Source organism: Conger conger, chromosome 12 (assembly GCF_963514075.1).
Source record: "Conger conger chromosome 12, fConCon1.1, whole genome shotgun sequence".
Lineage (NCBI taxonomy): Eukaryota > Metazoa > Chordata > Actinopteri > Anguilliformes > Congridae > Conger > Conger conger.
Window position 1 is genome coordinate 37,578,655 of NC_083771.1, and position 25,905 is coordinate 37,604,559.

Here is a 25,905-nt window from a genome sequence, read left to right on the forward strand (position 1 = left end):
TTATTTTTACAGCGCTTTGGATAAAGGCGCTATATAAATGCCACCCATTTACCATGCTTTGTTACCTTTTCACAAATTTTTGATTTAAGCACATAGTGGTTACCTCTCATTTTTGGCAGCAGATTCACAGTCCTGGCACAATTGTGACCCTCTGTTATCATAATGACACCATTTAACAATACCCTGCTTATTTTGTGCAAGAGATGGATGATACGCAAACCATTTCAAAGCATCCTTATAGCTGTGTGACATTAATAGTTAAAAGCTGGGTTGAAATCACCAAAGCATTTCTTTATAGTTGAGATTGATACATCTCCTTTTATTGGCTGTTCCCTGAATATACTGCCTGTCACTTTTATACAAGCCTCAGTGAAGTAATGGGGAAAACCGCAGATCTAAAGTAATCTATAAAACCTCACGGGGCATGTATTCCCCCCATTAGGAGTATTAAACTGTTTGTGCCAAAAAAGACAGGCTTTTAAACTTCACAGAAGGCAGATTAACAGAGATTCCTTCCTTGCCGGGCTAGGATGTTTGAACATTAAAGATAATAACAACACAAACTTGCCTGACATCATTAGAAAGGAGACCATTTATAATGACCTTTTGTGTAGACTTTCGTTGATGACACAGTAATTGGCCACATACCATACTGTGCCTCCTCCTGCATGAGTTAGAGCCGCCTGTTTGAAGTGAAGCACTCCTCCGCACTGAGCAGTATGGATCCTCCTGTAAATCATGTCCCCATTCATCTACAGAAAGCTGACGGACTAGGCCCAAACAAAGCCCAGATTATCTAACCATGCAGCAATGTAGACCCTGGAATTCCTTGCCTGTTGTTTTGTTGAGAGTGAATTTGTAAAGAAAGAGGCCTGACCAAACACCTTTTAAAACAAATACAAAATTTATTCATTCCAAAATGAGCACAAATCACTTTCAGCAATCACAGGAAAAAATGTGGCATGCGTTCTGCACACTCGATGAAGGACGAGGGATAGCACAAAGGGCCAACTGGAATCACACCCACAAAGGACGGAGAGTCTCATTGAGCATTCCCACATTATAATCTCTAACGAACACACAAAACAGCAAATAAACACTGCCAATAAGACACACAATAGGTGTTGGTGAAAGAAGGATTTATCCTCTAAACCCCACATAAATGGCAAGAACAGTTTGAGCCGTTATCAATTCCAGCATCAAGGGTTCGTAGGACCACTTCAGGCACGTGAAATGTGGAAGATTGTGGCAGCCTGGTTGAACTGAACTGCCTGGAATACTAGCAAATGAAGGAGGGAGTACTGCAGAATGATTAGCTTGAACTGGTCTTATAAGAACATGTCTTGTAACTATGAAAAGGGAAACATCTTTTAAAAAATAGGCAACCTGAGGTGTAAATATAGCGTTAATTTACATGTCATCACTGTCAGAGCCACGGCTGTCAATTCACATTTTGGACACACTATGCAGTGACAGACTGTCAGAGAAACAATGTAATTGCTTATCATAATGGGAATTAAGTTGCATGGAGAGCAGGACTAGGTAACCGTCCAATAGGGCTTATGAAAACACAGCTCATTGTGGGAGAATATCAAAGCCCCCCACAGGCACCAAAATGTTTGTTCCTTTTTTAACAGCAACTGCATACAATACTGACTGCAATGCCAAAGCCAGCAGTGAGTTCCTGTTCCTCAGGAGAGCACGAAACCATCAAACCCCTTTTGTTTGTTGACTGGAGTTCATGTTTTCCATCACAAGCTGCAGTTGCAATCACTGAAACACGTCATCTTTCTCTTGTTAATATAACAAAAAACTGTCAATCGTGTGAATTAAATGTATGCTAGGGTGAGATGACAAGCAGGGAAAGGTGGAGTCTGTAATACTGGCTAAATGTTGACAGAAAGCTGTAACAGATAATGTGAGGGAGAGAGAACCCCAAAGCCGCATGTGTTGAAATGTCATTTCCTGTTTTGAGGGGGACATGGCTTCCACATCTTGCCTCTTCCTCCAAAAACACTGAATTCATACAATATTGCACATCTCTTACAAAATTTGGATGTTACATATTACAATATTATATATTGCAGAAAGAGGTGTGAGACCATGCAGAACATACACATATCAAAGCCAACAGTCTCAAAGAGGAAAACCAATGCACCCAATGCACAGCACCGGGATACCCCACATGAGCAACAAGCTCCAATGTCTCAGTCATGCTGGAGATTGAATATTTCTCAGTGTGTGTAATACGAATCACTCATTTACTGTATTCCATTCTGAACACCAGTGACCAAAACCTTATAACTGGGTTGCCTATGGCCGTGTTTTTACCCTCATTCTTCAAAATAGTAATTAAAATTAGAATATGTTGCAGTGAGTGAGACAGAAAAAGCGAGATGGAAATGGGTAGGACATACTGAGTGCAGTCAATGTTCAGTACTGAGGTGCGTGTGCTTTTGAGGCACTTTTGCTACTCCTGCCTGTTCCCCCAGCCCTCAAATGAATATAATCACAACACTTGAAGTGCAAAGGTCAAATTGTGTTCAAGTCTTTATTTCAGTCATTAATAATTGGAGTACCAGACCTGCACTGCCATCAAGTCACTTCCAAAGGTAAATCCCCAATGGATTTGACCCATTGTGTGGAAACGAGGCAATAAAATGATCAAACCTCGTCCAACGGCAACAGTTCCAGTCTTAAATCACTGGTGGAGTGACTTGCATTAAACTAAAGTGCTGATAACTTCCTCTCTCTCAACATATTGAATAAAAGAGCAGAAACGTATAAACGAGACAAAACTGTGTCATATCTGGAAGCAATTGAGGGTTTTCCTGGACCCAGTACCGATGGAACATGGCAGAGCTACAGCTTTTTAATGTGCTGTGGCATGTGTCACGGTGACTCACCCCCTGGCCCAAATCCTCAGTGAGATATAGAGGAGGTGTGGGAGAGAGACTGCCATTTCAGGACTGAAACATATGAAACCTGACAGACACCAAGATGGGCCTGAAACAGTGAAAAATCATGTAGGGCTGATGTCCATTGGAAAAATGGAGGCAGCTTAGGGTTACAGAGTATAGCCAGACAGACAAACGGTGTCTTAAATTCAGTGTTTTCCCCACTGGCAAATAAAAAAACCACCTGACATATTATCTCCATATTTCAGAAGCAACAAATGAGAAGTATTTTCCAGAACCGTGCACACCACACCATATATTCAAGGTGTTTACGTATTTCAGCAACGAGAAGCAATGTCACTTGTGCGCAGATGTTTAATGTGATCTCAGCCCCACCCAGGGAACTGCTGTTGGGGTCCTGAGATGAAGGTGGGGTCTGTTTGAGGCCTGGCGGCTCCAGGATGTGGCTACTGGCGGAAACAGTAGACCAAAGTCAGGAGTCTTACACTCCCACCCGCTTCCTCTGCTGATGCTGGAGGCCAGAAGGGCTCTGGAAGGAGAAAAACTCAAAAACAGAATCCGGTCTCTCCTCTTCTTTTTCTTTGGCAGAGTCAGTCACTAAGAAAGGGACATTGGATAATGTCACGCACTGAGAGCAGGTTTTGGGAAGAAGCCATTGGCACTGTGCTCACACGGTGCTATTTGCTGTCTTTTGCATGGGTTCTTTCCCAATATATTTAGCAGGATAGCTTGAATTCCCTACATGGCTTGTGTATGGAACATGCAAGACGCATTAGTCTTCAACTGACAAATGAAGATGACAAACAGGATTAATCCTTTGGAGCGAGAAGATGGTAATAACCCCACAGTCCACGAAAGAAGAGTTATGTGTGAATCAAAGATGCAGTTTAATCAAGCAAGAACCTGTAATCAATGCAGGCGTTCCAGGCATATTTTAGTACATTTCAAGAATCATCTCGTCTCATTCTTTTCATCTACATTCAGCAAATTGACAGGAAACTGAAAAGCCAGGCTGAATTGAGGACACTGCTAGCATTACAGTTTATTTACCATTTAGTGGTTTTTTGTACAGTTATTTCAACTTGGCAAAAAAATTAGGCAAGAAAAGTAGCTAACCACTGTCTGGTAAATCTGCTGTTTTTCAAGCCTGGAGAAAAAAGGTATAGCCCTCAACAAAATCCCACATTGTCTGGAAAGATACTGTACAGTATATACAAACTTATTTACAATTCATTATGTGTCAGGAAAGCTAGTGCTGACACCATTAAACCAGAGATTGCAGCGTTGAATGGTGTCATGGTGCAAAAAATAAAATAAAAAAGTCAACAAGGTGAATGACTCAACACAGAGTCAGTGACACACTCAAAAAGAGAAAGACAGGCAGGCTAGTTAGTGGTAAACAATGTCTTTGATCCCTTTACTGAATGGGGATAGGCACTCGCTGGAGGGTGGGGAGGAGAACGGTCGTAAGCACCCCTCACAGGAGACAGATGAGGCTCTTGCCCTCCTCAATCTCCTCCTGCACTTTGTCGCTGGAGGTGGCGATCTCGGCCTGGGCGGAGAAGACGGCGCATATGAAGGTGAGGACCGTGCCCCCGATGGCGGTGTAGAAGGCCCAGCCCAGAGAGCACAGGCCCACCTTGTAGGGTGAGGCGTCGGGACCGCAGTACGCCAGGACCTTGTCTGAGCCCCAGCCAGCTGGGTACAGCATCAGGCCCAGGATCAGGAACAGACCTGGGAGCGGGAGAGATAGAGTCTGTGTTCACTGCTTTCAGTATGCTGGCCATTTTACCTACTGTTGGGATGAAAATATAACCCTACTGTAGGGTAGGGGTCAAATATTTGAAATAATTTTTTTTTAAAATAATGATGCCAGATTTGTATAATTTCTCTTGGTTTGTTGTACTCTAATTATTCATTTCAAATTTTGCGTTTGCATTCTGGGTAATAATATCCACATAATGACCCCTAAACTTATGCCTGCTATTTGGCTTCCAACATTCCGGTTATTCAAACGATAGCACAGTGTGTGAGTCATAGCAAAACAGCCAAGCAAAATGATTTATGGTCTCTTGAACAAGAGGAATAAAAGTTCCTCGACTGACTGTAGTCCCATCAAAACTGAAAGCCAAAAAACATTGAGTCATTCAGAAATATGCCTCAACAAAAAGCAGTTTAGAGCATGAAGGTAAGCCTAATGGACAAATACCATGGGTGGTGCATTGTTTAGATCAACATAATCTGACCTGGCCTATGTTATCAGATATGCGATATGTGATATGTGACTGCATAGAAGGGGTCCTTCGCAATGTGTCTTGCTTAGTGTGCTCAGCTGGGAAAGGGATATATTTATGGTGTTTATGTGCAATTGTTTAATTGTGACAATTAGCTGCATTGTTGCCTGTAATGTTGTAGCCTTTTTTTGCAGATTCACAGTTAGCTGTCAAAATCTGCCGCAGTCAAGTGTGGTCATTTAGCTACATTAGGCTACTTCACTCCCCCCTCTCTCTTGCTCTGCTCCCTGCACCCTGTTTTAAAACCCTGAAACGGCCTACAGTATGTTTCAATGTATGTGTGTTTGCTTGCACTTTCAAGTTATTTTCAATCAATGGAACATGTGACTAATACTTGATTTTCTTATATCTCTGATTATATAGTTTGATACTGACAAGGAACAATTGAATACAGGTACTGCTTCCAGTTTCAATTCTATTGGTTTGACCAGTCAGTCCACATCAGAGACTCTAGTGTACTTGGTTCTACTGTACTTACAGTGTGTATTTCATTTCACCAAAATGTTTAATTGAATTGCTGTGAACTGGGAGAGAGAGTGGGAAACAGAAAGTTAATCCTCCACCACAAAAGGACCACAACGTTCTACTGCAAAATAGAAATTGAATAGGAGAAACCTCAGAGCCGGTCTATTTCATGTCCATTAAATGTGTTGTGATTGGGTTGCATCAGCATATACTATAAGGGGCGGGTGGAGAGTTTGGACTCCCAAACCCAGGAAGAGGTGCGCGCTTGAAGTGTGCAGAACAATGTGTCGCGGGCAGGAGTGTTGTGCAGAGATTGTGTTTGAGCTAAGTTTAGCAGCAGCAGTCACGGCTCCTGAACCCTGCCAGGGTGAGAGGAGAGGTAAGGCGCTGGTGTTTTCCTGTTTTTCCACTCGGCCCTTTACTCCGCTGCTTCTCACACACAGTACAGCATACTGGGTGATTTCCTCTGCCCTGCCACCTCAAAGGGCACTACTGAAGGGAAGCAGGTACTAAAGCAAATTCCTGAAGCCAAGTGTGAAGGAAACACATACTCTGCTTTTAGGTATTCACCCATCACTTTAAATATACAGACCTACTTCTACAACAACATCACTTGGAAGGGTTCAGCACGTTCCACCAGTTGACATATTGTGCACTTGACAGATATCCTTTCCATCTTTCTACAGTATTCAAATTAACTATTGAGGATCCAACACTGCATGTGCTATTGTTGGGAAACCAGTGCATATTGTGACTTAGAAGTAGCTGACTTCATATTCTGTAAAAATGAATAAATAAATAAATAAAAATACAAATGCAGGAAACATCTTGCAATAATAAAGTTTAAACCAAACCTTGAACAAACCACGATGCAAACATTGGGGATTTGAGAGCCTACGATTCACATCTGCAATCACTTAAGCGAACGAGGCCTTTTCTCAAGGCTACGGGACAGTCTGGACGTGATGGATGAAAGTGATCAGGGTGAACTGCTGAATAGTAATGGAGAGGAGGTGACATTGCTTACGCCCCCCATTACACGATGGTTCATAGTGATCAGGGTGAACTGGTGAATAGTAATGGTTGGGGGAAGAGAAAGGAGGTAACAGTGCTTGTTCTTAGAAAAATAATCATCTCAATTTCCTGTTCTGTTGTAGGTGGTTCCAAATCTCTGATCATTTTGCCATCATGGCTGCTTCAAGAAGGCGCTCCAATTATTATTATTATTATTATTATTATTATTGCTATTACCATTATTATTATAAATAGTTTTACCATTGTAGCTAGAGCAATGTGATTTAGAGAGAGAGAAAATCACAATATCAGCACCAACCAAATTTGCTTAGCTTTGCTCTGGCACTGAAATGTGTCCTAAAATGGAATTTTCATGGGCTAATTACCCTCCTGAACTGAACCCACTTCATCATCTGCTCAGGGATGTGAGGCCTCTTGATTAAGTATCACGTCCTTGTAGAGCATGACAGAATGTCCAGTTTGCTTTAGCCATTGTTTGTGTAGCATTACATCAGGTTAATGTAGACACACGTAGTCTCACTGTCTGAGAAACAGTACGAGACAAGAACAACTGGAGCCTGAGTGAACTTGCCAGCTGTAGATAAGGCTGTTTCCACACCTGGTATAAAACATGAGTCATATCTCCCAGCCTACACAGGCAAAGTTCAAAGAAGTCAGGTTTAAAAATCAGTAATTCTTCTTCTTCCTTGCTGCTGAGTATCCACCTGACACTGGTTATCGACCACTCACCAAAGTATGGAATGACATTGAAGAGGGTGCCCTTTCATAAATCACATCAGTGAACCAAAGGTTATCATGCAACCATGGTTTAAATGTAGCGATTTAAGCTTTATTCAGAAACACAAGTGCCGTTTCCTGACAAAGAAACCAACAATGGTGGAACCCTCCGTTAGGGTAGGAGAAAGGACAGGGAAAACGATGCCCTCATTTCTCAGTTCCTACCAGCCATAATTCATGAAACAACAAACCAATCCTAATTTCTCTGTGGTAGGGGGTGGAAATAGCCAATAGGATGAGACTTTCCCTTCAGTACTCCTAATGCCAAAGATCTGAAGACGTGTATTGAGAGGCATCTGTTTCTTGTTAATCTGAAAAAAGAAGGGCTTGAGACGATACAAATGAAATCTGCCGGCTGCTTTACTGTGAAATCTTGTCTTAAAAGAAAATGCCTCCCTAAGAATACTTGAGTGAACCAATTACCTGGGATAAATGCTTCTTTGTGATAATTAAAAAGTAAATATAAAAAGTAAATATTCCTTGAATTCAGCATTTCAGTGTAAAAACACCAGACCCCACCATGTGAGAGGCAATGGGTAACACCCTGCCTGTGTGTGTGTGTGTGTGTGTGTGTGTGTGTGTGTGTGTGTGTGTGTGTGTGTGTGTGTGTTAGCTGAGCTGACACAGTGAATAGAGGCCCCAGTATCACAGGACAGTGAGTGCACCAATCTAAAAACAGGAAGTGGTAGCCACGTTTTCCAGTCACTGACTGCTGCCAACTTCCTGAATCTGCTGATGGATTAGGCCACTTCACAGGACCCCCTGACCCAATTTCACAGAAGAAGAAGTATCCTACCTGGTAACTACCAACTTATAATAATATAGATAATATAACATAAGTTGCATAAGGTGCAGTGAACAAGAAAAAGTGCATATGAATCCATATTGGTGGTTACAAGACCTGAATTTGGGCTTCTATAATATTAGAACACTACTAGGGAGATTCAACTGTCTGCAAAAGGATGAGTTTTGATGGAAAATGAGCATCTTGTTAAACCTTGCTCAGCCAATAAGAGAAATAGTGGCCAGGTAGGTGAACCCACTCTGTGCTGCTCCACAGAAAGTACATAGCCATCCAACTTTATAATTTTCAATCAAGATTTCTGAAAGCATTAAAAACAAATGCATGCTCCACTTTGGCAGCTGCAAGAAGACATCCATAAAAGCTGTGACAGTCTGCCAGGTCCCAGGCCCTGATGCTGGAGTCAGTTTTTCCAACAGTCATTTTCATCTAACCCTTCTATTATGAACGGCAGTTAAATACGTGTGCAACAGAGTGCGAGAGGGGGAAAACAAAACTGAGACACGTGCTGCCATGACAGCCTGAGAATAGATGCATAGATACTAAAGAATCATGCTGTTTGAGTCATTCCAGTGACAGTGTCACACCAGAGGCAGTGGGCAGGGTTCATGGCATCATGGATACGCCCAGAGCTTCTCTCCAGTGTCCAGTGTATCTTTCTCTTTTGGCTTAGATTCCCAGCACAGTACCAGTCAAACCTGGTGGTCCTGAACTACCAGACATTAGATACCTGGATTCTTAGTCTGACTGTATGAAACCAGTTGCTCGGTGTGTGTTGGAAATAGTGCCACACTGAATCCCTTACGGAACTGAAATTGAATGGATTAAAATAACAGGGACGGTAAAAAGAGGGCACATAAATCTGTACACCGTGTTGTGCCTGTCCTGGTCTTCAGCTACCCACGCTGCTCTGGCCTGCCTGCCTGGAAACCTCACAGCGGCTGAAAACTCAAACGAAACGGCGACATCAGCTTTTTTTTTTACTCGCAGCGCAAGTACAGTTTCAAACACGGAAATGAAAAGTAGGTCATAAATTCTTTCCACATGTTATTCGGCCTAACAGCCAGACAATTTCTGGTAACCGATGGAGGTGGTATGGTTTCAATTCCCGCTGGCCCTTCCCCCCTCTCCTGCCTGCACGCCCCCCTGCTCTCCAGAATGGGGGCTTAGGGCCGTGCTTTCAGAGGCTCGCAGCTCCAGGAAGCCGGGCTAATGTCCCGGGAGGCACTCTGTGGGCTGCAGGGAGACTCGTTACGGCATTTGTCTTCATTACCTACAGCCTGGCCTGAGTGCCAGAAAGGCTGTTAAACCCGGAGAGTGACCCGGAGAGTGACCCTGTTATTGTTCTGACCACAGTGCTGTCGCTCACACCACAGCTTTATGGCACCTTTAACATGGTGTCCACTAAACCTGACCACCGCAGAACGAACCTGAGCCTAGTGGTTGGTTTAGTGGTTCTGGGTCAGTGTCCTCGTGTACTCCGCAGACAGGGGCCTCCGGGGTCAGGAAACGTGACCTTTAGGGATTATTTGACAATTTTCAAGTCCATAAAGCAAAGTGTCTGTCTCACGGATTCTTGCTCTAACTAAACACCCTGAACACCCCTACTGAACATTCATTACCTCAAACCAGAATCATATTCTGGGCCTAACAGAAAACAATGTTTTGGACAGCTGAGTCCAGTGTAGGATTTTTAAAAGCCTGCTAATAATTGGCTATTTGTGACTTTCTGAACCCTATGAGTACTGATACATTGTCAAGGACTGCTGCAGACTGAATGTGAACAGTAAAGATTCAGTTTCATCCACCCATAAAGAAACTACTACTGATTTATTTTCTTCTGAGACTACAAAATACACTCATCTGTCTCCTTTAGAGAAGAGATGAAAAGCCAGCTCTCTGTGATTGCGTTGTCATCATCCCACATGCAACCCTAAGCTCTCTGCTGAACTGAGGCATTTCCTTACCCCGTATCTACTCACCCGAGTCCCCACAGCAACGGAAAGTGTCCTCCTTCCTAATAATCTGAGGATGCCGGCACGCCCCGACTATATATCCTTCAAAAGCAAAATGTGGGGAGGCTCTGCCTTTAGACAAACATTTGATCATGCCTTTGAGCAGAAGGGGTCAGCAGAAGGGGTTTCCTACCTGCTTCCTGCTACAGTCACGACCCCCAAGCTCAGGTTTTATCTCCCAAACCATTACAGGCCCAGGGCCACTCTCACTCGCAATGACAAATCCTAAAAGTAAAAACAGGGTTTCTCACGGTCTCTCACAAACCCATAGAAATAATACCCATACTAAAGTGTTCACCTGTGAATTCAAATAACACTAACCTAAAAGGCTTGGGGAACAGGGAAGACAAAGTGGGGTTGTCTCAACACCCAGTCTGCTTGTGTATGACTGCATCCACCTAAGACAGCACAACTGCCCACATTAAGAGTAAGAAACTGGAAACATGCTATCCAGGTAAGTATACTCGATAGTGATCATCTATAATCCTATCCACAAACTAAACTCAATTAAACTCTGCAGTTAATTCCAACGGTGACTTGCAAAACTGCAGTAGCTTTGGCAAATGCTAAAAAACATGAAGCAAATTCCATGAGGGACAGTTCTAATACAAACATACCAGGATTTGTTTGTATTGCTTTAACCACCTGTAACATGATGCTGAAGAAATGCGCAAGAAAAAAAAAAAGAAGACAAGAAAACAGGGAAGCGTTCCTGTCTCTCTACCAGCTGGTCCTTCCTTTCCTTTGCTTGGGCAGCTGTCTCCCCTGGCGACAGTATCCCGGGGGCCAGAAAAACAAAGCTGACTGCACCCCAGCTGCAAACACTAACAATGGCAAAGCAAGGTGACAGGCCTTCCCTTTGAAATCATAATGAAATGTGGCCATGAGTAGCAGCCCTTCTAATTCTTGCACTTCCCTAATCCGTGAGAGCCTAGTGTGTCACATACCATTCAAACCCTGAAACACTGAAAGGTTAGTACTCCTTTTCACAACAAAGTAAACATTACCAGTAAGGAACCGTTTCCCAGAAACCAGTACCACAGGGCATTTGTTTGTAACATGGAAAGTTTTCACAGTTAAAGATTACAGTTTAAGAGTAGGGAGTCTTTGTTGCGTGTTTGTCGATATGGCCCTCAGGTTCCCTGCCATATCTTTCCAGCTCAATAACATGCAGCTTCTGAGCCCAGGTGTCCTGCCTTCCAATCTTTGACCCTTGAAAGCCAGCCCGTTGCCAACGAGACGGGCTTCTCCAACGGCAGGGCAGGGCTCTGCTGTTCCTCTTTCAGCCGGCAGCCACATCTGGCTCTGATTGGTGCTGACGTGGACGCAGCTGCCTGCTGTTGCTGCTCCGCCCCTGCTCCCCGACAGAGACTTCAGGACGGCACAGAAAAACCTGAGAGCCCAGCGAGACTGCAGCCTTACCCTCAGCTGTGCTTACGGGCTGCACCCTGGATTTGGGGCAGGAAGGGGTGCGGCCCCGTGTAGAATGTTCCACAACCCGACCTTGGGCCAGGATGACACGGGCGCCTGTTGAAGACATTTCCTTACGCAACCTGAGATCTGTTTACCATCAGGGGCGTGAGCAATAAGGTGTGAGTCACAGTGAGCGTAGGTCTTCAAGACTGAGCCTCTGTGACTGAACACAGCGTACCAAATGTCCGCAGTTATCTAGGGAAATTTGAGTTTGCGTCTCATCTCTCCCATTTCTCGGAGACAGCTAATAAATCGACAGCCAATAAAACAATAACACAACAGTCATAACTCACCGGACACTTCTAGCCAGTGTATCCCTGAAGTCAATGAGGAAATTGTTCCCTACATACTGTAAGGAGAGAGACCTGATTTATGAGGCATTAGAGCATTACGAGAGCATTCCTCTTTGCAGCAGAAAAAAAATTACTGTCAAGGCTGGCGTGAAAAATGTATGGTCATGCTTTAAACGGTGTCTTACGCTTAAGGCCAGGCGAAAACATCCATTTCCCAGGGACCCATGCATCTCCATGTCCCACAGACACATTAACTTGCTTATCACCAGCACTGACACCACTGTCCTGCACTGCCTCCACAGGACAATCCCGAGAAAACTGTACAAAATTAACTGCAGCAGACAGCGTGTGGCACTAGGAGTTTCATTGGAAGGCTGGGCCTTCAGCTGGGTGCCCACCCCACCACAAGGGGTGTCTCCAGGCCTGGGTCCCACATGCTGGGCAGGGCAGGGCAGGGCAGGGCAGGGCAGACAGGGTAGCACCAGCCACCATGATTTTACCAGCCCTGAGCCTGGCTCTGTCTGCGGTTCCAGCAGAGACTATATCGCCGTTAAACCAGAAAGGCAAACAGAAGTGAAATATGAACCATAAATATGCCATGTGACCCATGACACAACATCCACAGCAACTTTGAAAGCTCAGGGTAGGTCGCTAGCCTGCGGCTGACAGAGGGTCCACATGCAGAGCACCCAGATGTCTTCTTATTCTGAACAGACCACCTGGACACCGGCTCTGGCCTTGTGATTTTCATGAGCACATAATTGCCCTTTAATTTGAATGCTGCCAGTGTAATGCTGAACATAATTTCCTAAAACACCATCAGTTAGACAGCAACTAGGACTGTCTGGAGGAGAAGAGAACATGCTTCTGGGCCAGAGTCTGCCATTAGAACGACCAGCTTTCTGGAATGAGTGATGGTTTGGTATCGATATGCCAAAGGATTCAGTCTGTTCCATTCTGTTCAAATTCTATGTGTACTCTACAGTACATGTGAACACACCTGCATGACCTGGGGCCCTTGACAAAGCCATTTCAACAATGAATCCAGCCATGCAATCAATTTATGGTCCATAAAGGCATCTGCAAGGCAAATAAGATAATTAAGGCTGAAGAGCACCCAGTGTCGAAAGATTACAGGCTGCCCTTATGGGTCAAGCCTCCATCAATCACTGCAAGCTACTTAACATCCCCCACGCTTGATTGCCTTGGTGATGAGATGCTGGTAATGACAAAATTTAATTCGAAAAACTGTCCAGTCAGGAGTCAGGGTTATTTCCAAACACACAGCGTTTTGATTTCGGTTTCACATTTGCTCAGCACACTATGGACAATCATAGCATAGTTATAGTATGAATATCAACGGGATGGAAAAGTGTGCCACTGATTGTGTGCTTAATCACCACACTGCTGGGATGAGACAGCCATTCAGGGGGAATATACTGCATGCTACACCTAGAAGATTCCCGAAGAATAACAGTGCATAGATGGCTTCCATTCAGCGTGAGCACTGATGAATTGCAAAGCGAAACTCCGTTGTGTATTTTGGCTCCATCTCTTCCTGTAGGCAGATATTTCCATTTGGCGGTGGGAGAAGTCACAATAGGAAAGACCTGTTAGCTATCTCTGCCTCCGCTCGCCCCCTTTCCTCTTCCTCATCCTTCCCAAGGTCAGGTTACTGTAAATCTGTGATTGTTTAATCGAGTCTGCCCAATGTCCAGCATTGTGACCTCTCATCAAAAGCAATGTTCAGGACCATGTCTACTTCCTGGTTGGGTGTAATTTCAGTGTGCACTAAATCCCAGTAACCTGGATGTGAACACAAAACCAGGCCACACTTACTGAATGTTAATGAATAGAGGGTGAGAAAAGACTCTCCTCTCACACTGACATCTTTTCCATGACCTCAGCTGGCAGAACAAACGCTATAATGTTTCTCAGCATCTACTGCTTTCTTCACAGCGTTTGTTCACACAATCTCTGGATGTGCTGGTGTCATAAAAGCACTCAGGACTCCCTTCTTAAGATAATCTCATTGTCACAGCAGTAAACCAATACCCAGGGAGCCACAGACAATAACCACTGCTGGGCAATATGCCTCTACTTTCAGCTGCGTGTCAATGAGCCTGAATGCAAGGACTGTAGCATAGCTTGGAGAGCCACAGGTCACACAGAGAGGCTGAATTCTCAGCCAGATGCCAATACCAGGCTGCTTAATAACATTATCTGGAAGGCCTGGCACATCTCCCCCACCATCTCAGCATCTTTCTTTCTCGCAAAGCAGATTTCATTATCGCCGAGTGCCGAATGCAGAGATAAGCCCGTCCCATCTTTTTAAAACACCGTGCATAATACAAATAATGTAATGAAATACGGTTTATTTACTCATATCATACTTGGCTGCAATAGAAAATGTACAACAATGTAATTGTACTTTACAGAAATCCTGATAAAGCTAAAGGCATATCACGCTGGGAAAATTGGTTGCGTAATTCAATCGGAATGCACCAATCACAAAGATGTAAATGCAGAGATCCCAGCCATATGCTGAGTGCTGCTGTACAGCTCCATAATTCACATTCATCTGCTATGAATCACGACCAGTTAACCGAATCGACTAATTATGCACAGGTTGTGCAATAAGGAAAGAAAAACCAGTGTGCCGGAGAAGTAGTGTATTCATGCCATGGGAATAAAATTACACACTGTAGAATAAATATAGCATGTTATGTAATGCATTTCTACAAAGCAAAGGTGTAGAAGTGCATACCTGAGCCTGGTACACCTCTAAATCTGCCTAAGAAGCACTGAGCACACTGCTCCCCGCTGCCCTGCATTCTTGAGGATTACAGTAATAAAGGCCCTTTCCTGGGATAAAGACGTGGCCCTGGAACAATGCGCAGGGACCTGACACGCGATCCTGTGCAAGCTCCCCAAGCCCACCACTTATGCGACAGCCTCCGTCTCTGACCCCGCCGTCACCTCCCGCTCCCAGCGAGCGCTTTCCTGGCCCGCTGCCCTGAGCGGGGCGGGGCGGGGACACCCGTCACGGGCCACCCGCCGAGCGGCCAGGCCTCAGCGCTGCGGGCCGGCTGCAGGAGAGGAGGTGGACCGCCAGGTTGCCCGTTCTCTGAGGCCGAGGCCAAAACAAACAGCAACTCCTTCCCCTGTTTTAAAATGCCAGCTGACACAGGCGGTGTAAATATTTGGGCCGCCCGCTCCCATGGCAACAGCGGCGCGACGTGGCGACCTTGCGGCCGGGCTCTAAACCCTGGATTAACCCCGCTCTCACCTCTGGCCGAACGCATTCTCTTCACGAGAGTGTGAAAAAAAGAGGTAAATCATGGAGAAGGCGAGCATTAGCATGCTTTCAGCCAAATGAGGAGCAGGCCTTAATTGGATTGGTCAATGTTTAAATGACACCGGGGCTTAGTGGTTATGCTGTCAGTTTAAATAGTCCAATAGCCCCACTCCAACCCCACATCACCTGCATTCCTGGGGCTCAGTGCACTCAACAGCATCAAACACAACAGGTACTAAAACTGGAGAAAGAACCTCACAGAACTACGGTCGACAGCTCAGACCAGAAACGTCAAAAAAAGAATCACAATTCCTGTCACGAGTTGTGTTGAACACTATGGAAATATGAGAGACCAGACCAGAGTGCATTGAGGCGAGAGCAGTGTTCACAGAGGTCAGGAGTCGGCGCTCTCACCTGCGATACCCTGCAGCAGGCCGCACACGTTGAAGATGCTCTTCTTCATGATGCTCTGGAAGCACATGGTGAAGACGGAGATGAAGGCCACTGCGCACAGCAGCAGGATCCCTGCGGCCAGGAAGATGGAGGTGGCCTGCCAGAACCCGCTGGCGATCTCCCCAAAGTGCACGGCGTACGGCCCGCACAGGATGCCCCTCCGGTGACCCGTCACCTTGATGCAGCGCCCATAGATGCCCAGCGTGGGCTGGTATGGCTCGGGGGAGCCGTGGTGCCCTATCTTGGCCTCAGGTATCCGTGGAAATCCCACCAGCCAATCGGCGCTCATGAAGGCGATCAGCTCCCCGAACGCCGCCACGATGCTCAGCAGGGTCCAGAGCATGGAGCGGCATGTGACGATCACATGACACATGGCGCTGGTCTGAGCTAGGTCCTCCTACGCCGGTCCTCCAAAATCCCCTCCGGAGCGATGAAGAAGCACAAGTTCAGTGTGGGAGGAGGTAGAACAAGCAGCGCATTCAGACGGGCGCTGTCGCGGCTCCGTGGAAAATAATTAACAGCTTATCTTATCTCCCTCTGACGTCTCCCGCCGCTCTCCGCCCCCCGTGACCGCCGGGGCATGTAGCTGGGCTCTTCCACGCTCACACGCCTCGCAGCACTCTACATCTTACTGCTCCCACCATGACACCACCCCGGGAACGCCACACCTACGAGACAAGAGAGAGGGAGAGAAAGTGAGAGAGTGAGTCAGGCACAGCTACCTGCCTAAGAACAGCGGTTGTCAGCTGAGCTCAAGAGCTCAAAGTTCCTTGCAGTGCACCTCCCAGCTCACGTCTCCCCTAGCCTCTATTTATCTGCTCGCGTTCAGGAGAACCCACCCCCAGCCCCTATATGGAACATCTGAGACACTGCGCTGAGACTGCTCCTTATTAGCCCTGCTAAAAACCAAAGCTCCCAAGAGCTCTTAGGAAGAGTATCACTCCGCAGTCAGGACACAAACACAAGCTTATCTGTCACCTTGTTGACTGAGCAGTATCTGTGAAATCATTCCCTGTGCTTGGTGCCTTAATAAAATGTCAAATAAGTCTTCTCTACTATAATTACTCCACAGTTTAAAAAATGTTGTTTTTTACATTTGCAATAAAAAATGAATGACTTATATTTCACTACAAGTGAAAGAAAAAAAGTGAGAGCCTGGCGCAGAGTTGTTTAAAGGCGCTGCATCACACGCGATTACCTGAGCGATAGCGGTGCATCTCCCTAAACACAGAGTTTTAGGAAGGAGCGCGCAGATAAAGCCCCCAGACACGGCAGAGCGGCCCTGCTGAGCTCAGCAGACAGCCCTGAAAGGATGGCTTGTGTCACATCTGCACCAGAATCTGCTCGGCCTGCGCTTTGAAGTAGGCCTCTTTATCGTTACTTTTGAAGTGCGTTGGTTTTTTTTTGCGGAGCCCGAGCTTCGACAGCTGAACCGGGCCGGTGTCTTGTTTCCCGAGCGCGCTGCTCTGCTTTGCATCAGGCACACGCTGGGACGGAGAGATGGAGGGGAAATAAACACATGCGGGGGAGCCCTGATTAACAGACAAAAAGCTAGCCAACCACAGATAAGCGTGGTATCGCCAAACACCAGGAAGGTCACAGACGGCACTGTCACTCTCTTCTGGAACTGCACTTTTCCGTGATTCATACTGTTAGCTATACACAATAAAATAGCAGTAGAACCGCATGTGTGCCAATCCATCATACAGTAACTTCAACCTACACATTACTATGCAGTTCTAGAGAATCCAATCCAATCTTCCCTGAACTTCATCGACACAAAAAGGCAGATAATAGATGTGCTGAAGACATAAAAAAAGTATCCACCTCAGGATATTGAACCTTTACTTAAATTGACTGCTTGCTGAGAGGCTAAAGCACCATACCAAAAAATGCTGAACATCCATTACTGTAGCAAGAAAGAGTGCAAAGTATTGATCCTTGAAGTGGCTTTAAAACTACTACACTGCCAAGGTTTAATCACGTAAAATGACCATATTCTGCCATTTCCTTTTGTCTTTCTAGTCTACAGCTGAATACTTTCCTTCGTTGTGAACACCCTCATGCAGATCAGCTCTGTTGTTTCTGTAGCCATGACAATATGTTTAATAAATATTGAGAACATGGAGTAGTGTCAACATTGGTCCGTTGCTTTGTAAACTGTGGTTTGAAAAAACAAAATCCTAGCAGGTTTAATAGTAATGCCAGTTCACACCCTCTCACTATTATGTTGCAGCAAGTGCGATTATCCAAAAGGAAATTTAATCTCCAAAGATACTCGCAGGTTGCATTCCAGCAGGTTCTCTGGAGTTTATCTAGGTTTCGCATAAATCTGGAGTAGAGCTGGGTTCAGGGCAGGACAAGTTTGATCACACATACCTTAGATACTGAAACACTTTTGCATACACTGTAGTAATCCACCATTTCACTGTTTATTTAAGCCTTACAAAAAATAAAGATAATATTCTTTGAGAATATTCCCTGCAAACATCAATTCTGCAAACTCAGAAAGCACAGTAAAATAGATTCCATTGAACTAACTGGGCTGATGCTGGAATACATGTAAGGGTTGTGGTATAGCACACATGAAAAAATTATTCAGTTGAATACATATTATTATTATTATCCTTTAAAGACCGAATATTTGCTTGTATTCTGCCCTTATCCAGTTACAGCACCATGCAGCTTCTATTTGAATGAAAACTGGAATTTTCCCCATAAGGATTTATTTGAATAGCAGAGCAATCTGCAGTATTTTTTAAGAAAGGAAGACATGGCATTATGTTCTTACCAAAATAATTCTGAACATTTGTTTGAAGGATTCAAATGTCATGTCCCTCTTCTCTAGGGGTAATCTCAAGTCAACATTGTTTTCTGCATATCTAAGCATAAACTATATGCAGCTGTAAATTTTCTGAATCCCCTAGGATGACCTAGGCCTATACTGCCATCCAAACGGTTTCATAAACCTTAACGCCACCACAATCGGTGCTTGACTTTAAGTGAAACAGATTTAGTAACCATCAGACACTAGCGGGACGGGGGATTTCCAGCCGTGAGGAGGCACAGTGATGCACTGGAGACTGGAGCTGAAGCTGTGTGGACATGGCCAAAGCTAGTGGAGGGCGCTGTTTACAGAGGGAGCTCATACAGCTGTCCGCCTTTCCAGGGAAAAGATCCCACTGTGATAGGGAAGGCACCTAGGGTACCTTGCTTACAAAAGAGGCTGTTCCCCATTCCTGGTTACCTCCCCAGGTGTGGTCCACACTCTGCGTTCCTGTGCAAACATGACAGTGTTTTCACACCGGCAGCACAGCACATGAATTCACCACTCTGCAGGAGGTACAGCCACTGAGCAGCAGCTAGACTGTGTGAGCTATGAGTCTGAAAAACACTAGTACAGTGGGACAAACACAGACATAAGGTGCACATTCTGCCCTTACATATTTTAGGCTTGAGAAAACAGTGCAGTCCGTGCAAATATAATAAAGCACTGCACTATACTTCCCTGTTTGCACAAGTTAACAGAGTTAACTGATAAACAGTAACACTTACTGCATTGTCTTGGCGCTGTGCATCAGGCAACAGTATATTTGGATTATCATCAGTTGTTAGAAAAATGTCTTGGTTGGTATAATGACAAAGACAGTCCCCCACCTGATGATACACTAAAATATGAAATCACCGTTGCATCACACACACAGGGATTCTGCTACACCTCTGATTTAAGCTCTAGCTTTTACTCTGAGGTAGCTTAGCCAATCTTCTTAATTTTAATACTTATTATCTGTGAAATAAAACAAACAAACAAATAAATGAAACCAAAGACATTGGAGTGGTCAATACAATTATACAAATGCCATATGTTAAGATATTATGGCCAAGATTTATGGGTCTGGAGCTACTGTCTATTTTGTGAGCAATAGAATTGTGACAGTTTTGATACCACATTTTAATGTCTATATGTGCAGTCCCGTTTTGAATGGGAATATCTCTCTTAGATTATGATCGTTCAGACCCTATAATGAAAATACAATTCCTGAAAGTGGAAAGACCAATCCACCAAGCCCCGATCCCAGTTGTACAGCTGGGAATTCATTTGGCAGCATGAGATTGACAGTGTAAGGGTTCTGGAATGCTCCCTTGGGGAATGAAGTCAGAAGGTTCCATTCTTTTTCCTTCGCTGTCCCACTTAATGAAAATCCCAAACATAAACTCAACGTTGTCTGGGAGTGTGGAGCCTTTGTTGGTGAGTGCTGCCAGCCAACCGTCTGGTTGAGAGGAGTCACAGATCATTTTCATCACAACCCCCCATGTCTGCTTAAGGGGACCCATCTGAGAGGAAGCCAGACCCAAGCAGAGTGGCCTGGAACGATGTCATGTTTGTTTCTTGGATGAATCATGACTTCTTGGCAGACCTTTGGCAGAGGGTCAGATTGTGAACATCTTGAGGGAAAACTTTGACCCCGGCCACTCTTTTGCAACAGACAACATGTCTCCACCGACCCCCACCCCCCGAAACCACCACCAGAAAACTAGGGGAACTATCCCTGATATCTGAGATGATCGGAGATGGTCTTTGTCAAAGATTATATTTTGGACAATGGAGCCCTGGCTGCACAGCTTTTGAAAGAAACACTAAACTGCTGTTCACTGAACAACTGCTCTTCCAGTGATCCCACACTTTTAGATGCAACAGACAATGAAGTTGGTTTTCCTAAATGATACATAATTTTATTGTTGTCAGTATACAGTGATGAATACTCACAGGCTCTATCATCCTACACGACAGGAGTGCACCACCATCATGGCATAACTGTTCTTACTCATACCATGCCATAATTCCACAGCTTACTAAAGATGGACAGGGTCATTTTATAGCTGGATTGCTTTTATAATATACTGATATGACTGTTTTCAGAAGGGGTAAAACAAGAACTGGCACTGTGCAACCTCAAGCTTGAGGTCACATACGTTTGTGGTTAAATTTCGGAAGACAAATTTCACATCACAGACAATCTGTAATAAAGCAACAACAAACTGAGCAAAACCACAGGGAGACTCAATGGGACGTTGGGGGCCAAGGGTGCACGTGACCCACTTTAGGGTTTTGACCCTTCACCTTTGACCTTGGCTCTCCAGGGTCAGCGGAATATAATAAGTGGATAATTGCAGCAAGGGTCACAAACCGATTGAGAAGTGAGTGAGACATGAAGAAGTTATTTGTTATATAAGAAGTTATATATAAGAACATATTTAAGACGAAAAAATTCACTTGTAGTCTGCAGCCAGGATATTCTGCCTGTGACCCCTGTGGTGTGGTGATTTATGGAGTGTATCTACAGTCAGCGCAAAAACAACTAACAACCGTTTCCACAACAATACCCATATTGAACCTATCAACTATTGGCAGACCTATAAAAGTAAAAAATAATCTAAAACCAGAAAATTCTCCCAAAGACCTGTTTTTTGCACTCTAGTAAAACTACAATATTGAGAACTCAAGTTCTTGACCAGATTACCAAAAAGGGAAATGCATCAGCCAAAGTATTCAGAGTTTTTCAGTAAGCAGTGCAGCACTGCTTCACACATTAAATATGGCCTAAAGCCTAAATGCTTGCAGTGGTTCTAAATTTAAAGCCAAACTTCATTTCACATTGATCTCACATTAAAACATAGACTTCTCGTCAAAGCAACACCTTTCAACTCAAATGGCCTGATAAGAAAAGATTGCAGGGAAGCAATAACTTAACCAAACAAGATAAATAACATTAGCATCCTTCAAATCATGGCACGGGAAGCAATATTTATGCATCCACAAAAAATTTACGATGCACATAATTTTATTTCTGAACACTGTGGATGCTGACCTGTGGGCGTAGGGAGCTGTAAAATATTCCACAGCTCCAGTTACACAGGCCTGCGTTCACTTAGTGGCCCGACTCTGCTACCACCTGCATCGCCTCGCTGCGTGACCCCTGACCCCTGCGGCAGGAGCCACACAGGCACGCTACTATCCAGCTGACCTCTCTTTCACTGAACTTCTAAGCAATAATGGGCCCATGGGTACCTCGTGCTAGCATTAGCTGGCTCCATGGCTAATACTCAGCCCTGACGAGTGAGCGTTTTAGTGCCGGGAGGACTTTTGGAAAAGGTCAGGAGCCATGCTGGAGGTCATGGTTTTGTGATGCTTGGGTTAATGATGGAGAGGGACGTGGGTAGCCAAAGGTGGAGTTTACAGAGTGCCAAGGCATAATGCAAATGACATGGTTGAGCCCCTGAAATTACGAGATGTTATTTTGGCTCTGTGGCGCACTTCTCAACCTGAACATTTCAGAGGTGAACAGCGAGCACAAGCTGAGAATCAGTACTTCTGACTGTAGTTCTCTCTCAACCAGAACGCGTGCCATTCTGAACTGTAAAGCCAAGCTGTGTTTCAGGAAAAGAGATAACACCTTTGTTGACTGTAAATTCCAATTCCAAGCACCATGCCAGGCCCAGTTCTAACAATGGATGATTCATAACACTTATGTTCCATGTTCAAAAGTTCAGGGAGCTAATCTTTAGAAGTGCCTGTAAATATACATATTGGCACATGCACTATAGACTGTCAAAACGTTAAGGAGAACTATCAATTCCCCGAGTAGCCATTATCATCATAATATGCACAGCTGTTGTTTCCTTATCATGTATGACATAATCAGGAACTTCCTCTATGGCACCAGGAAATAGGGCAGCCCTTGCTACAATAACTCTGTACATGGAAACACTTGGTTTTGTTGGGTAAAATGTTTCCTGTTCTCTCTGCTCTCCTAATAAGCTATTGGGTATACTAATATATTTTTGTGATTATTTAAGCCACTATGCTAACATTACGAGCAGTTGTGGGTTTTTAATAGAAATAGAGATAACAAAGTTATAGCCAAATAAAAGAAAATGAAGCAAATAAAACCTCATTCACACTTTATGTTTAATGTCAAAGTACCCACTTCCTGTGCACAGAGTAGACTTGCACCTATTAGAACAAAGGAGAACAGTCAAGCACATGGGAATTTAAAAGGGCTGCAGACAGGTCTGGACCCTATTGCCATGAGTGCGTATTCTGAACGACACACACTATAAAGGCCAGCTTGTCTGGTATTCCAACACAAGCTTTAGTGCCATTAAGAGGCTCAGGGAGTCTGAGAAGGGTGAGGTCATGTCTACAGGGCGCAGAACAAAAGTCTCACTTTTGGGTTTCACGAACAACCTGGCAGAGGTTGGAGGATAGAGGATCAATGGTCTTGGTTTAGACGATGGAAACAGCGTTTGATCTCCACAGAATTCCATCATTCACGGCCGTGGTCCGGGTGGAGGTGACAGGAGCCCCAATGGGACATATAGACTCTCGGTCATCCCTGCACAATTAGCCTGTAGGAACAGCAGCAGGAGCCTGACCACCCTGCTGAATAAAACAGCTCAAGGTTTTGAAACAAAACCTTGAGTTGGCCAGTTCAGAGCAGCTCCACGCTCAACATGGTTTGACCAGCTGAAGCTGTGTTTTGAAAGAGCTGGTAGCTGGTAATTTCAAGCTGGTCATAGCTGGATTTTACAGCAGTCCTTTCTGATAAATGTTACAGCTCTGTGTTTGCCACCCATTTGCCAATCGTTTGTGCAAACAATGGGCGTGTGCTCCAGACAGGGGATGTGGGAAAAGGCTAAGAGGGCACAGTTCAGATAGTCCATGTGCTAGGATCTGCTCAGTGACTGTGTTGTGGAGCTGGGGCCCGATCAGGCTTCCCTAACTGCAGGGTGCAGTGAGTGCAGCCAGCTCCAGAGTCACCACAGAGGGAGGAACAGCAGGGGTGGGGCCAGGACCCGCAGCCTTTCAGCCTTCATCCAAACAGGGTTACTGCAGGTCACCCACTCCTCCCTGGTCATGCTGGTAAAAGACTGGCTTTCAAAGCGAATTCCAGGGAGAGCCTAGAAACGCTCAGCTGTGCGTGTGCCCTTCACCTTTCATTAAGGTCAGCTCACAGCCAAAGAGTAAGCACGCGCAAGGAAATCATTCCCTCATCAACACCACAAAATTCAGGATTTGTTACTCAAGTAATGATAGCCGATTACATGCCAGGTTTCTCACAAAACGATTAAAAACTTCTGTTCAGATCTGTGGTTCACTGGCTAATCAAGCAGACTTAAACAAATGCCTTTGAATTGGTCAAAAGCTTTGAATGTAAACACAAGTAGACAGCGCACTGAAACCAGAGCTTATCTTTAAGGCCGTCTCACTCAATCCCATTTTAGGAGACAACGTATCTTTCAACCATCAGCATTTAGCCAATCCATATGGTTGGTTTGCTTGAACTCTGGGTCAATTACATTAACAATAGAAACACCATACCTCTTTCAAGAAAGTTCCATGTGATTTTGTGCAAGTAATTTCATGGTTGAAACAATAATAAGGCTACATTACTTCAATAGTACAGCTGTACAATTCTAACAATGATTATTGTAAGGATTATACACATTACCACCATGAATGGAAAACAGTTGATATAATGTACTCTGAGAGCCTATTCCTTTAGTAATGAAAAAAGGGAAAAGCTCTCATTGCAAGAGTAAAGGAGACATTTTAAACAATGCGACTTAAACAATGAAGTAAGGAAGAAAAATAATCTTTCCTAAAAACTACCATTAGTATTCCTTTTCCAGTTTCAAAGAAGTCCTCTGTAGACACTTTTGAGTCAGTAGGGCTTGGCAGAGGAAACAGCCCCTCTCTCTAGCCTGGGACGAAGTCTGAAAGCCCTGACACGCCCACTGATAGACTCCACATGGCGGCCATATTTCACTGCAGGAACTGGGTTAAAATAACAAAGCCGCAGTCAGCTAAGGCCCGGCGCTGGGGCTCCCTGAAGCACCGGGGAAAATGTTTGTTTTCATTCATACATTTGGGCTCATCATAAAATGTCTGGGTGCCGTTTCAATGACCGTCAAGGGCCCCTACGGAGGAGCACACACCCAGGTTCTGTGATGGAGCGGCCACAGGGCAGAGGGGCCCCCCCTCTGATGCCTCAGTAAATTATATCAAGGGGCCGTTTTTACTCGTCCGTTTCTTGTTTAAATTCAATGGTGATATAATGACCAAAGAGCACCATATCGGGCCAGACTGTGTTTGGCTGGAACGTCAACTGTTAAAGGGTGTGTTGGACTTGTATCAAACTACACAGAATGTATAAGTGCGTTTTCATGTCCGAATGTGGAAGGAAACATTAGCTGTGCAGAAGGGGCAAATATGCTGATTACTTTATTTATATACCAAACATTGTTAATTTCTAATTTCAATGTTATGGGAAATGCCATGTCATAAGCACTTCAGCTCATCTGGAAATAGTGAAATAAAATTCTGTGAAGCTGATGCACACAGATTGCACTGATAAACTCAACAATGGATGCAGCTCCAATAAAATGGAGAGATACGGATAAGCTCAATAAAAAATACATGTTTATGCTTTTATTTAAACCCAGGTTCCTGCACATCCTTGAGCTACTGCTGAAATATTTTTCAGAAGTATTTGGGTCAGTTTTCACTGAACTCAAAGGCTCTATTTTGGAGCACTACTAAGTACTTGTTAAAATTTCCCATTGTATGAAAAACCAATGCATACAATGATGGCGGGTTGGAATGATAGGATTAGGTTGCATTTAAAACAAATACAAAAGCCACGGGTATTAGGTATCATACGATACTGCCCTCAGTGCACCCAGCAAAGTGCTCATTTCGTCTTCTAAGCTCCCCTCGGACATTTCTCCTATAAGAAGAGGGAAAAAGCCAATGTTAAACTGGCAGTTGCTGCCATGCAGTCTGTTCTGGGTGAGGGGCGGCCGAACCTGATTCAAATGAAACCTTGTAGTGGAAGCACGGCGCGGAAACGCAGATCCACCAATCCACTCCTTCTGACAGCTCCCATCTCAGACACTGCGGAGGCTTTCCCGTCGAAGAGGGGATATCGGTCAAGCCAGAAACGGGCCGAAAGATAAAAGACATCTGAACACCTAGATGCATTTGAAGCTTCCCCCCTGGACCTGGCACTCTAAATAAC

The 25,905-nt window shown here is 44.6% G+C and overlaps 1 protein-coding gene across 1 annotated transcript in view; it reads right to left on the minus strand.

Annotated features, from left to right (window-relative positions):
- Positions 1–885: 885 nt before the first annotated feature.
- Positions 886–25,905, minus strand: part of LOC133142408 (LHFPL tetraspan subfamily member 2a protein-like) — a 53,222-nt gene continuing 28,202 nt past the window's right edge. Inside the window, exons 3-4 of the mRNA XM_061263602.1 lie at positions 15,785–16,491; positions 886–4,652 (exon numbers count right to left, since the gene is read on the minus strand). Of these exons, the coding sequence (XP_061119586.1) occupies positions 4,396–4,652; positions 15,785–16,196 (669 nt within the window). The 5' untranslated portion in view covers positions 16,197–16,491 and the 3' untranslated portion in view covers positions 886–4,395. The remainder of the gene's footprint in view (positions 4,653–15,784; positions 16,492–25,905) is intronic.